At 36.9% G+C, this 14,993-nt stretch overlaps 1 protein-coding gene across 1 annotated transcript; it reads right to left on the minus strand.

The window, feature by feature from the left end:
• Nucleotides 1–655: 655 nt before the first annotated feature.
• On the minus strand, nt 656–3,700 carry LOC149843517 (uncharacterized). The gene is made up of 5 exons (XM_090001859.1): nt 3,539–3,700; nt 2,675–2,806; nt 1,177–1,416; nt 1,018–1,077; nt 656–932 (listed from the first exon to the last, which is right to left on the minus strand). Exons 1-5 carry the CDS (start codon nt 3,665–3,667, stop codon nt 828–830), a joined length of 666 nt encoding a protein of 221 aa, XP_089857985.1. The 5' UTR covers nt 3,668–3,700; the 3' UTR covers nt 656–827.
• Between the last annotated feature and the right edge of the window lie 11,293 nt (nt 3,701–14,993).

Genomic DNA, 14,993 nt, shown 5'->3' on the forward strand with positions numbered 1-14,993 from the left:
AAAAAATGTGGCCAATTTGATACCGAGTCCTGATAATGCCAACGATGCCTTCCCGTAGGTTCCGGTACAAGGTTAGACTTCTAGCTCTTATAAAGTGGCATACCACTGATTGCTCAAGCGAAATAAAGTGCTTTGGTTAATAAACATTGATAAACACATCTAATTGTTTAGCTTAAGCAAAAAGACAAAACGCCTGTAACTAGATGCTCTGTAACCACTTCGTATGGCTAGGAATTCACGATCAAAACATAGTAGATAATTTAAAGTATCACCTTATCATTTTTTTCTAAAAATATCATGATTTGATTGTGATACGTTTGTATTGACAAAAGCTGAAGAAAAGATGCTTGTACTCTTCCCCTTGTTAGAATAATTCGGATTTTCACCTTTTTTTTATAAAAGCACAGAAGACCAGAAAAAATAAAGACATCACCGATATTAATAGCTGAACAATTGCCACAATGAATGTATGCCAACAGAGGTTTGAACTCGGTTAGTTCAGAAAATAACCGAGCTTAGACTAAGTAAATGTATGAGTGAGGCTTGAGCTGCTCGCCGACTCGTTCCGTGCAGGCGAGCATGCACGCAAGGGGCACACTCGCACACACGACACTCATGTGCATAGGCGAGGATGTGCAGAGAGGAAAGAGAAAAATTAGAAGAACCATGACAACCAGTTGTGTTTTTCCAAAGTATATAGATCCAAACTTTACAATCGGACAGCATACGAAAGTCTAAAACAGACCTTGTTTGATCATGAGACCTAACAGCCAAAAAGGCACTCAAGGAAAGAAACAGACAACTCACTTTTCCACCATGAATTCTCCCTAACGGAATCCTGGCAAAGAGTCTGCAGTTTTGCCCGATCTTGCATCGGTCCATGCTTTCGCAATTGTCTTCTTCATGTCCTCATCTCCTTCTTCATACATATTCTGCAACAATATGGGAAGATGAGTATTAACAAGCAACCATATCTATAACAAGAATTCAAGAGCACATATGAGAGACTTGGGTCACCTTCATTAAATCCATAATGCCTGCCATGGGATCTTTATTTTTGTCAAGGTTTGGCTTTAGCTGCAATTCAAAGATCAACCTTGTCATGACCATAACTAAAAGAAAAAAAAGGAAAACAAACACACAATAATTGCCGTAGAAGATGCTACTGAAAATTACCTTGTCTTCCTTAAAGTGCAAATCTGGCCAATTGCCCTTGGAAGCTTTGTGCAATGTGATGATTACTTTATTTGGTTTCACCGTCACCTTAGATTTCTCCGGTACTATTTCCTGGTTCAGTTTGGGGATGGCACATCGGTAGTTCTTCCCTTGGACGTCATGAAATTTGACATCGACCGACATTAGCTTAAGTTCAGTTTCCACCTTCTCTTGATCCGCACCCTCCAGTGAAACATATAACTGAAATGGTCACAGAAGATAAGGGGTTAGTTTTATAATCCAGAATGCAACTTAGATTACCCACATCTCCAGCAACATGAGCTTCTGGGCCTCAAAGGAAGCATTTGACACCAACATTTTCGTGGTGACTAAAAGCATTGTCTGTGGAACTATTTTTCACTTGATGCCCAGATGTTTAACAAGTAGAGCATGCTATTGACTCAATACAAGACCGTAGGTATGAAAAATAAGAAAATTAGAAAAAGCAACTTAATCAATATGGACATTAGCCAGGAAACTAAGGTTGTGTACACAAGAAATGGATCAAAAACCCTGGAACAGATTTTCAAAACAGTACTTATAATAAGCTTGCATATATGCAATTCACTGATTTATTTCCTTCCCACCTCCCCGAGGAACCACATTCAATCCTCGAATGTGGTTCCAAATCTTGCATTGATTAGCGATCATGCTTCCAAATCTTTGATTAATTTGTTTTCAACAATTTTGATGGGGCGAGAGTAGAATATCCCGCTATCATTGGAGATCCCATTCACAAACACTTGTTATCAGAGCAGGAAGCATGGTTCAAATATATCAACGAGCTACCTAGGTAACTCTAAGAAGTCAAAGCAGGGCAGAGTTTGTGCCAGTATTAAGTTGGTTCCAGACTGCTACAGTCACACTACAATATTGCCACACTTGAAAAAAAAGCTCTACCGCCTAAATATGAATGATCTATAAGGAGCTTAAGTAGGGGCAAAGAGGAAAAAGGAGAAAAGGAGGAAGAAAACGAATACAAAGTTAATAACTCAGATAAGTTTAATGTTATGGTGGTTGATCATCCAACAAACATATCAAGGAAACAAAGAGTGCCAAATTCCACAAAGGAAAAAGAAAAAAACAGAGTCCAGGTTGTTGCTTAGAGATCAGCAGAAAACGCGGTTACAAAGTAGTTGCAGAATGAAACCTACCAAACCAGTACCGGATGTCCTGTTTATACAAAACAGACTGCAAACAATTATGAGCACCGATGTGTCTTTGTCTGGAAACATACAAATATCAACACCAAGACGACCAATTCGTAGACCAGGAAGGTTCATTAATGCACAAGATAAAAAAATATCAGCACCAAGATGTTCCTCCCTCGAAACATACAGATATCAACACTACAACACACCCTGTTGCTGAGACTACTAGAAGGACCGCCAGACAATCAAATATTCATCACTAACATGAAGTATGAGCCTCAATACTAAAAGGAACGTGATTCACAAACCTTAATTTTTTCAGTATCCTGATCCCAGCTAAAAGATCCTAGTGTGATATAGTTCACACTGAGGGCCTTGACGTTTGAAGCAGCTGGTGTGGAAGTTCTTGCAATTGGCACCGGTGCAACAGCCTTTGACAACTATGAAAAAACAAATATATGTAAGCATCATAGTAGTGGTATATCTACAAACCCACGGTGATAATAAAGCAGTGCCTAGGCAATATATCAAATACTTCAGACAAATATGCAAATCCATCCAAGAGTGTTCACTGTGAAAAACAGAAAGACACGGTCAGTTTCTATAACCAAAGCACTAAAATTTGAACTTCACCATTTTTTTCCAAGAGAGAGCAGACAGAGGGTCAAATAAATGATGCTTAACGATGGAACAAAATACAAGGCATTTCAATGAGTCCTCAACCTACGAGGTGCCTCGATGCACTACGGAAGACAAGGCTCCAATCAAGCTTAGTCCAAATTTTATGGACAAGTGGGTCTTTTGCACCAAAACCTGATGATTAAACAATACAAGATACCATAGATAATCCAAAAAGGAAAATGTCCAATGTATCCAAAAACTTTCTTTTTCTCACCTAATAGTTTCCCACAAGAAATGGGTTCCCTCAGAAACGTAAAAATATACGACACCCATCAATCTCAAACGTAAAAAGGAACAAAAAATGATCGACTACGATAACCACAAACATATTGCCGCATCAAACTCTGGACGAGGACCCACATAATTTGCACAATGAGAGGAAGCTTCATTCAACCGTTCAATAAGAAGAAGAAACAACGATTATGGCAATCACCGACACAAGAAAAATACGTGAAAAGGAAGCATTAGAAAGAAGGGAGAAAGGAAGCTACCTTGTTCTCGAGGCTTGAGATTTCTGCAGATATGAGAGAACGAACTCGAGGCCTCTTAGCGACGGACTGAAGCTGACGAAGCTCTTCGAGGTCTAGGGAGTAATCGTCAGAAGAGGAAGACGACGCCATCGAAACCTCTAGACTTCCAGAGAGAGAGAGAGAGAGGACGAAGAATGGGGGTTTCTAGGGTTTAAATAAAGTAAAAGGGAACGTTCTAGAGAGCGAATCATCAACTGTTCGAGGGAGTTCTTGCGGTGAAAATGGATCTGATTCAGTCAGACCACAGATCCGAATGTAAGTTCGGATGGGATTTGGACTTGCACCATTAGACTTTTGGGATTTAGATTCAGATTCAGGATTCTGTCTGTCGGATCTATGCCTAGATCAGGAATTGTTTGAACTTTTTACACGTAAAAACCTTGTTTTCAACTAGGGGTGTCAAGGGGTCCGGTTTGGTTCAAACCCAGGTAAAATACCAGATCCAAATCTAATTTGAGATGCTGATACTGGATCCAAATCCAATCAGACCCATACCCAGATCCTACAAGAATTACATCAACCAAACCGGAACCATACTTGATAAAATAAGTTTTTTTTATCTTTTTTACATTGAAAAATAGTGAATCTTTTTTGAAACTCGGGTCGATTCCCGATCTGAAATGATATTACCATACTGGCACCATATATTAATCGGACTTTTCAGGTCTGACTCAATCGGACCTTATTTATCACCAAACCCTAACCCTATAGGGTTTTGGTACAGGTCAAGTTTAGGTCAAACCCTGCTTATTTATACCCCTATTTTCAAGCACTCTTTTTTTTGTCGAACCCAGTGTTGTCATCTAAAAGTAGGATACGAGACCAACTCTCAGACATAGATCTAATTCAGATTTGAATCCAAATTTAATAAAGAAAATTGACAAACTCACAAGCTAAAGGATGATCTAGACAAAACCCTCAACCTGTCTCTAAACTAATCTACAGAAAATGGATTCGTCCTATCATTTGCGCACAAGCAACCAAAAGCTGGGACTAGGTGTTTCTGATGAAAGAGAGGGGAACAAGAAGGGTATAGGTAGGGATGTCAATGGATAGGATTTTACTGGATATCCTACCGAATCCAACTCCATTTAGTAGGATTTGGTAAGTCAAAATGAAATCGATAATAATCAGATGTGGATATGGTTTTGATTTTCTGTGGTGTGGTTAAGTAATTGAAATTGGATTTGGATTTCGGTCATATTTGATATGGATTTGCTTTTCACTGAATCCACAATTATTATCTAGAATCTCAAATATGTACGATCCATAGTACCACAGTTGGATGGATCAGATTGAGTTCAAAATAGATCCAAATTTTCAGCCAGGAATGCGCTTCACTCAAGCAACAGACTTCATACTGTTAGTAAGATAGCTCCATCGTGAGAAGGTTTTTGTGTCGATACTAATGTAAGAATAGATGGCAGAAGAGGGTTGTCCAAAGTGATAATTGATCATACAACTTTAACCACATTCTATGAATACGAGTCATACGAAAAGTTTTGTTAATCAGTATTAGACTAACAAGAGTTATAATTGGGATCCAATAGAATAATGTGCAAACCAGACCTATGGTCTTAAATTAGATATACAATGTATTTGGACTGTTGGATTTTGGCTCAAAACTATCACTAAGCTTTTCTTCTAATTTTCAGTGGGTTGTTTACAAAAGTTTAGTCTCACATTGAAGAATTTTGATAAACCACTTGTCCACAAATGCATTAGATCTTGGGTCCTTATTTTGCTTTGATTGATCATTGACTTATTGGCTCAGTCAAGGTTGATATGGCCAGGGTCATTTTTGTTTCTATTTAGGTGTGCCAGCTGTTTTAGCATTGATGACTGACCGTTTTAGCCGGCTAACCCATTTATTGCTGGCCGTTTGGACACATTAAAGAACTCTTTATGGGTGGCTTAGGACTAAAGTCTATATAAACCTCAACCCTCGCTCATTTTTTTCATCCCTCACCTTAATTGCAAGATTTTTAACACAAAAAATATGTGATTTTTTTTTTCATTCGTAAAAACCCTTTTAACTTTTGGGGTCAAAACCTTAGGCGGATTACAAATCAATTAATGACAATAACAATAAATTTAATGTGAATAACATTCTCATCTAAAATCATTTACTAGTAAATGGAATATTTCTAATTCAAATCAAATAATAAATAATAACATTTTTTTCAAAAATTCAATTCCTCAAAAAAAAAAAAAATTGACTCTCAACGCCACCACAACACCCAGCATGCTCTCCAACTCAGCTACCTAGCACCTAAAATGTTTTTAACAAGAGTACAATATCAATGAGCCCTCATATGATTACCATGACAAATCATACATGCATAGAAATAGGATGACACGAAACACATCATTTTCATGAATGTACCAGCAATAAGCAGTTATTTATGCATAAACATAACAACATATAAAAAACACACGCAACAATTCAAAATCAAAAGCAAAAATTTCAATTACACATAATATTTTAATTTTTGCATGACTTACTAATGCAAGAGAAGCGTCCTTTTTATACATGCCTAGTTTACAGTTCATTTATTTTTTTTCTTAGATGATGCATGCAATACTCAATTACTCTGTGGGTACTAACACGATACATATTCATTTTTCTTTCACAATACTATGTGAATAATAACACAGACAATATATGAATGAGTGTGGCTCTGCATCCCAAATTAATATTTGAATGGGTGCGGGCTCTGTATATCGACCGGACCTTTAAATGGGTGCGGGCTTTGCATCCCGATTTAACATTTAAATGGCTGAGGTCTCTGCATCCCGACTTAACATTTGAATGGGTGCATGCTCTGCATCCCGAATTAATAGTTGAATGAGTGTGAGCTCTGCATCCCGAATAACATTCTCATTTAAAATCATTTACTCTTAGTAAATAAAATATTTTTAATTCAAATAAAATAATAAATAATAACATTTTATCTAAAATTTCAATTCCTTGAAAAAGAAAACTAGATGATTCTCAACATCACCACAACACCCAGCATCGGCTCCAACTCAACTACTTAGCATCTAAAATGTTTTTAGCAGGAGGTCAATATCAACGAGCCCCATATGATAAACATAACAAATCATACATACATAGAAACAGGTTGACATGAAACACAAATCATTTTCATGAATGTACCCATAATAAGCATTCATTTATGCATAAACATGACAACATATCAGAGACACACACAACAAATTCAAAATCAAAATAAAAAATCTCAATTACACATAATATTTTAATTTATGCATGATTTACTAGTGCAAGCGAAGCATCCATTTTATACAAGACTAGCTTACAGTTCATTTATTTATTTATTTTTAACTTAGATGATGCATGCAATGCTCTACTACATGTACAATACATATTCAATTTTCTTTCACAATACTTTGTGAGTACTAACACATACAATATCCAAATGAGTATAACTCTGCATCCCAAATTAATATTTGAATGAGTGTGGACTTTGTATCTTGACTAGATCTTTTAATGAGTGCGAGCTCTGCATCTTGATTTAACATTTAAATGGGTGAGGTCTCTTCATCCCAAATTAATAGTTGAATGGGTGTGAGCTCTGCATCCCGAATTAATATTTGAATGGGTTCATGCTCTGCATCCCACTGGTTCTTTAACCCACCAGCTCTTTCACGATCGTTCACCAATACATGCCTTATTTTCATAAAATAACCTACTCGTCACTTATTATTTAATCAATACTCTTGACATACATGCTTAAACAATAATTAATCATTTGTGATGTCAATAGCTTCAACAACACGTATGCTATAAAACAGTCACAAGGTTAACGACCACCAGTCTGGAGCACTAACACTTAGTTCAATTGACCATTCATAAGGTCATGAGCCACAGATTTGGGCTGACATTTGTTATGCAATACATACATCATTCAACATGCACACATAACTAAAACAAGGAACAGAGAGAGAGAGAGAGATTAGATTAGCATAGTTCAATTCCTACGTATTCTAATATATATATATATATATATATATATATATATATATATATATATATATATATATATATATATATATATAGAGAGAGAGAGAGAGAGAGAGAGAGAGAGAGATTAGTATTAGTATGTAAGAGTAGCACGCCTCTGCAGATCACAAACACATGCAGATCCGAGTATGTGTGTGCACCACATTGTGTGCAAAAATATAAAAATTCATGAATCTGATTGTATAGCTAACATGGATCTGAACATCTGGATGCAAAAGAACATATAGGCCTGAATACGGGGAAGCGCATGGTTGTTATTGCGTGTGCACACAATTAAAATTCAAAAACATAAGAAACTCTATGCGTGTGTGCACAACAGAACTGCAGATCATAACAATATAGGATTGTGTCTCTGTGTGTGCTCAACAGTGTGAGCACATAACAAAAACACATAGAACTGTGTTAACGTGTGTGCAACACATTTGCAAGAACATGTGCAGTGTTGTGCGTGTGTGCACAGCATGACTGCGACAACATATGTTGTGTTGTGCATATGTGCAAAGCATAACTGCGAACCCATTTGCAGCGTTGTGCGTATGTGCAGGGAAAATCAGACTTGGATTTGATATTGGTGCAGCAGTATGTGTTGATCTGATGAGATCTCCGTGAACATGTTTCACGAAGAGTCTCATCCGTTGAAGAGAGAGGTGGGCCCACTCTCTCTCTAACGGGTGAAGCTGCCCAAATGAGGGCCTTATCAAAAAATAAAGCACACTTTATTTTGGATAAGCTCAATTGTGAAACAGTTAAACAGATTTCAGATGAATTATCGGCTACCCATAAAGGAGTAATCTCCCAAGCTTATTTACTCTCTTATTTAAACAAGAGGGCTTACTCACCGTGATTATTCAATATCGTGTGAGAGCAAACCCCTTCTGAAGAAGGCTAAAAACAACTCCATCAATCCCTCCGACTATTTTGGGACCTACAGTGGTATCAAAGCCAGCGTACAGAGACTCCTCCACAAGTCTCCTGCATCGAGGCCATCGACCCTCATTGACAGTCAGGCAAACACCAAAAATTAGCAAAAAAGTTTGTCATTTCTATTTATAAAGCTCATCAGAAGAGGTCACCGGATTCCGACGACCCCTACTTATGTTTGAAAATAACAAGCGAACTAGACCCCGTCTTCGGTCTACTAGAGATAGTAATAAAAAAAGGTTTCTTTTTTTACCTTTTGGGAGATCACTTGTTGCAGGCAACCACAAAAGGGGAGGAGCACATTTTTTTGTGACCTTTAAAAAAAAACTAAGACCCCATTTGGGGACAGCGATAGAGATCAAAGGGTCACTGAAGTTTTTTTTTTCTTTTCAGAAAAAAGGGGGTTAACCTTTTTTTTAGTCGCCAGTTTATTAACAATTTTTTTCGACAAAGCAAACAAAAAAGGGGGCGATCTCGATACATAAAAAAAAGGGGGAGGGGGGGGGGGGGGGGGTAACCTTTTTTTTTTCCAGTCACCATTTTTTCTGGCAAAGCAAAACAAAAAAAAGGGGAAAAACAAAAAGAAAGTTTTTTTTTCCTTTCGATTATGCAGGAAGTTTTTTTTAAGAGGTCACCTGTAATCGGTGACCTCCCTTTACTAAAACCTTTGCGGAAGGCTACTTGCATCAGGCGACCTTGAAAAATTTCTTTTTTTTGCAATCACCGAATTATTAACACATCTTTTTTTTCCAACGACCCATCCGACAAAGCGATCAAACCGGATGGTTATCGCAGAAAGGGGAACCTAAAAAAAAAAACCAGAGAGTGGATTACCTTTTTTTTTCCCTTTCATCAAAAACCGGCAGACCGAACGATCGATCGGTCTCTGTTTTGTTTCTTCTTCACTCGTCGACCTCCTCCAATTTTTTTTTCGGCAACAACCCCAACAAGGCAGTCAAACCCCGATTTCTTCTCTCACCGGTTAAGAAATCAAATAAAAAAACAAACAAAAAAGGGAAATCTTGCCGTCATTCGGCATTTGGCAACTTTGAATAATAATAAAAAAGCACAAAAAGGATGGGGGACTACCGTTTGTTTTTCTTTTATCACCATTTTTTTCTGTTTTTCTGGCGACCACACCGGATAACCGCATAGATTGCATTTTTTGGCGACCTCTGAACAATTCTGACGTTACTACAGTACAACTTGTCGGCTTTCCTTCCTTTTCTGGTGAACGAATCGACGAAGATTGGCTGTTTTCTCATCGACTGAAACAAAAAAAATGCAAAAGCTTCATCGAGAAGCTTCTGAATTTTTTCGAGAAAAGGTCAGCTTTTATATAACCTTATAAGTAAAGTTACCTTCTTGCCCCTGGTCTTTTTAGGTAATCTCAGTAATATCTCTGTTAGGTAAAATTATAATTTGACCGAGGTCTTTTCCATTATTTTTGGTCAAGTCCCTGATTGGTTAAATTGCATTTTTGTCACTGCACATTTACATTAATGCTTGTTATGTCCTATTATAGTTTAATTATAGTACTGCTCTTACTTTTAATTTAATTACCATTTATATCTCTCTGTTATAATATTTGCAGTATTTTACTTTTGTGTCCCTAAATTACAAGAGAAGTCCTCATTTTTTTTGATAATTCCAAAATAGAACCCACACTGGAAAAGCACTTTCTGAAATAGGGTCAGTTTTCTGATTTTTGCAGAAAACCCCCTATTTTTTTAAGTCCTGGTTTTGAGGGATCATATTTTGTAGTGTTGTCCTCTAACTTTTTTAAAATTACAAAAAAGTACTCAGAGTTTGCAGATTGACTCATATTGATTTAAAATCAAGAACTTGATTGCCATACATTTTTTTTTGGTATTTACATAACATAATAAGTTTGATATCATGAATTTGCTCATTATTAACATGATATTTTATGAGTTCATGTCTAATATTCTTTTACTTAACTACTTGTTGAATGTTGGACTTATACTTATCATGCCTTGCCATCTTAAAATAACAAAAAACAGAAAAATAAGTAGGGTTTGTGCGAGTGAGTTAGCCAAAACTGACAAAGTTAATGACACTAATTTTCACATTTGGAAGAAGACGATACCTCCTGTTTTAACTTTAGAGGGTATCGAAAATACCCTCACTACTGAAATGAGAGGCCCTAGTGATAAAGCTACCCAAGAGGTCAAAGTTATTTTCATAAAATACCCTACAACTAAGTTCATGTTTGAAGCCATTTCAAAGAAATACGAGACTACTTCTGAAATACACGTACAATTACTGTTAAAACAATACAATTCATGTCGTATGCAGGAAAATGATAATATTGTTGACCATGTCAACACAATGCTTGTTATGGCCAAGGACTTGGCTATTGTTGAGAATGTGATTCCTGACCGGATGCAGATATACACCACTCTGCTTAGTCTACTATCCACTTGAAAGATGGTACAAACAACTCTTAGGTTAAATTCAAAAAACCTAACCTTGGAAAAGTTTCATGCTCAACTGAATATTGAGTAGCAACATATGCAATAAGACAGGAAAAGCGAATTACACTTCGCTAAAGATGCTTCCTCTCAAAACTATAGCCCTTCTAGATGCCTACTGTTTAAGAAGAAATATTTTAAAAGTAATGGCAAATTTGATAGGAAGAAAGGTCCAACATTTCACAAGTCGTAGACAGCCGCCTCACATGTGAAGTGCTTCAAGTGTGGAAAACCTGCACACTTCAAGAGAGATTGCAAGAGTTGGTCAAACAATAACACTGGCACGAACAACAGAGATAGCCAACAAAAAGAGATGCGAGATATAATCTACTGATATGAGAATGCTCCTATGCGGACCAAGCTTTTTCAGGTTGGTGGGTGGACTTTGGGGCAACACGGCATATAGCAATGACCAAGGAAGGGATGATGAACATGATTAACTATAAACCTAGTGAACATCGGGTGCACATGGACAACAACACCTACTCTGATGTTATGGGTGTCAAGACGTATCGCATTGAAACCTCTAAAAACAATGTTCTATTGTCAAATGTCCAATTTGTACCATCCATGAGACGTAATCTAGTGACTGTTCTGGCCTTGGTTGCCAAGGGTTTTGAAGTTCATTTTTTACCAGGAAAGGTTACTATGAAAAAACATGGTCGAGTCCTATTTGATGGGGTATTTGATAAAAATCATGGATTGTTGAAAATTCATGATTCTGATATGAATAAAATTCTTTTGACTTTTAATTATACTGATATTGCCCTTAATGTGGATGTAAATGTTTGGCACCAAAGACTTAGACACATTAACTTAAAAGAGATGAAAAAACTTGTTGAATTAAAATTAATACCTAACTTTCATGAATATTCACTTTATAGATGTGAAGCTTATATTTATGGAAAAATGACAAAGAAACTGTTTCCACAAAATGTTATTAAAGCATCAGAACTATTAGAAATCATACACACTGACATTTGTGATCTTTTCAGGACTTAAACTCATAAAGGAATATAATATTTTATATCATTTATTAACGATTTTTCTAGATACAGTTATGCATATCTTATAACAAGCATTAAATAAATTTAAGGAATATTGTCAAGAAGTCGAAAACCAACTTGGTAGGAAGATTAAAGTTTTATGATCTGATCGGAAAGGAGAATATAACTCAAATGAATTTTATGAATATTGCAAAGCCAATGAGATCAGACCGCAAATTACTACTCCTGGCACACCTTAGCAAAATAGTGTGACTGAAAGATTTAATAGGATTCTTCTTGATATTGTTAGATGTATGTTATCTAACGCTTCAATACCCAAAGTATTTTGGGGAGAAGCTTTACATACAACAACATATGTCCTAAATAAAATTTCATGTAAAGCAATTGTCTCAACACCTTATGAGTCATGGACATGAAGAAAACCTAGTCTAAGTCACCTTCGTAGATGGGGTTCTGTAGCTCATATAAAGGTTATAGAGCGATCGAGAGATAAACTCGACACCAGATCTATAAGGTGTATTTTTATTTGATATCTCAAATGATCTAAAGGCTATAGATTTTACCACCTAAATAAGAGTTTAATCAAAAGTAGAGATGTTATCTACTTGGAAGATCAAAACATAAAAAGAAAAATTATTCCCAAAATAAATGGAGATGATCTTCTTGATTTATATTATAATTATGATGAGTTGCAAGAACCTATAAGAATCAACAAACCTTCTAAAATCTCTCTATCTTCTTCTTCTCAACAATCTCAGGTTGAGCATAAAAGGTCTAGAGCCCCTCCATCTTACTTAGATGACTATTATGTTGACCTATCGGAGGAACTGTGTTATGCTTTAGACATGGATGACATGTAAGATAATTTGTCATATGGTGAAGCAATAAACTCACGTGAGTCAACAAACTGGGTAAAAGCCATGTACGAAAAAATTGAGTCTATTGAGAAAAACTAGGTCTGGGAATTGACTGATTTACCTTAAAAAAGGAAAGCCATTGAATGTAAATATATTTTAAAGAAGAAATTCAAGTCCGATGGTAGTATTGATAAATTTAAAGCAAGGTTAATTGCTAAGGGTTTTTCATAGAAAAAAAGATTAGATTATGTTGACACATATTCAACTGTTGTAAAATTCGCCTCGATAAGGATAATTCTTGCTATTGTAGCTCACTACAACCTAGATTTACATCAAATGAATGTTAAAATTATTATTTTTAATGGTGAGCTTAAGAAAACCATTTTCATGGAGCAACCTGAAGGCTTTATAATAAAAGGCAAAAATGATAAAGTATATAGGTTTGAACTTTTTGTTATCGTCTTCTTCTTCTTCCTTCTTCGTGAAACACTGTAAAACCCTCTCTCTCTCTAGAGAAGAAATTAAGAGAGGCAAAGAGCCGGTGATCCGATGGTTATCGTCATCCTCTTTCTGCTAGCAATGGCTGGAATGTTGTCCTCGTCCAGCGGGCAACCGACTGCGGTGTCCCCTCCTCTGCCTTCGAGGGATACCTACAATGGAGTCTTTTAAAGTACAATCTGTCTACCCCCTACGTTGGCAATACTTTCGATCAGAGCTATGCCTTCCAGGCCACCCTGACGTTGCTAAACACGTGCGTCAAGAATAACACGTTCCTCTCCGGCTTCCCCATCACAGACCTCAAGACTGCCATCAGGATGGCTGGCGACTACAACCTGATCACGGCGAAGATCGTGCTCAAGAGGGCGGTGTTCGGCATTGCGATTTACAAAAATCGCGTAGCACAAAAAAAATGGCAAATCGCAAAATCGAGTAGCGATTTATGAAAATCACGTAGCGGAAAATAAATAAATGGCAAATCGCTATGCGATTTTCGTAAATTGCTATATCGAGTAGCGATTTATGAAAATCGCGTAGCGAAAAAAATGGCAAAGCGCTAAATCAAGTAGCGATTTACGAAAATCACGTAGCAAAAAAAAAATCGCGTAGCAAAAAAAAAAAAACAACAGAAAATTGCCGAAAAGGGTGTTACGAAAACCTCGAGCAAGAAACAACCGAAGGAAACATATGAGCGCCACGATCAAACAAAACACTTTATTGTTTTTTTTCGATAGTTACAAGAGGAAAAGAAATGAAAAAATTTATACAAGGCCTATAGAAAAGGAGTCACGTCGGGGGGGAGCCCTCGGACCCCCTCCTGTATGGGCAAAAACTCTGAATCAGGCTCCATAACTCATTAAGTTGAACCATGCTACAGTTAGTATGCAGGTCAGTCAGTGCTTGATGGAGTAGTGTAGGATCGTCTGCTGGATGAGAGAGAGAGAGAGAGAGAGAGAGAGAGAGAGAGAGAGAGAGAGAGAGAGAGAGAGAGAGAGAGAGAGTTGATGTTCATGGCCTTCTTCATGGGGGATTTCTTTCTCGGATAATCATGCAGTGCAGTGACTGGGTCTTAAATAACCATCTTCGGAGTACTTAAGTCTTTGTAACTGTTTTTTTTTTTAGAATCGTTATTTTATGGCACCAATGGAGGAAAGGGTATTTATGTCTTTGCAACCACACAGGACTTCGATGCTAACTGATGCTAACAAACATGTTGATACGAGCCGCACGTGCTTACATATGTCGCGCTCATTGGGACCCCCGAACACGAGATATAGCTAACGATTGTCTTCACGGGGGGAGGGGGGGGGGACATATAACTTGCTTCGGTTTGAGAGGGATGGGTGTGAGGGACTTCCGCTCCTTATAAGGAGAGGACAACTTTATTTTGGGAAGGACTCTTTTCCCCACCATGGATTTCCTACAAAATCATTGGAGTTGATGTTTCCTTTCTTTTTCCCTTTTGCCTCGTTCCAAAATAAAAGGGTCAAGGCGAGTTTCCATTTCAAAAAAATTTCTTACCTTATCTTTTTATTATTTATTTTCTTTTAAATCCTTTCTCCTATTAAAAACTTTCTATTATACTATAAATAA

The sequence above is a fragment of the Nuphar pumila genome, chromosome 3, assembly GCF_984573655.1.
Source record: "Nuphar pumila chromosome 3, dmNupPumi1.hap1.1, whole genome shotgun sequence".
NCBI classification, from domain to species: domain Eukaryota; kingdom Viridiplantae; phylum Streptophyta; class Magnoliopsida; order Nymphaeales; family Nymphaeaceae; genus Nuphar; species Nuphar pumila.

Bases quoted from the DNA above. Each gene is read 5' to 3' on its own strand.
- LOC149843517 (XM_090001859.1), bottom strand. From the start codon at position 3,667: ATGGCGTCGTCTTCCTCTTCTGACGATTACTCCCTAGACCTCGAAGAG. The intron at 2,807-3,538 runs GTAGCTTCCTTT...GTTTTTTCATAG, and splicing joins TCTCAAGCCTCGAGAACAAG to TTGTCAAAGGCTGTTGCACC. The intron at 1,078-1,176 runs GTAATTTTCAGT...TTTGAATTGCAG, and splicing joins TGCACTTTAAGGAAGACAAG to CTAAAGCCAAACCTTGACAA.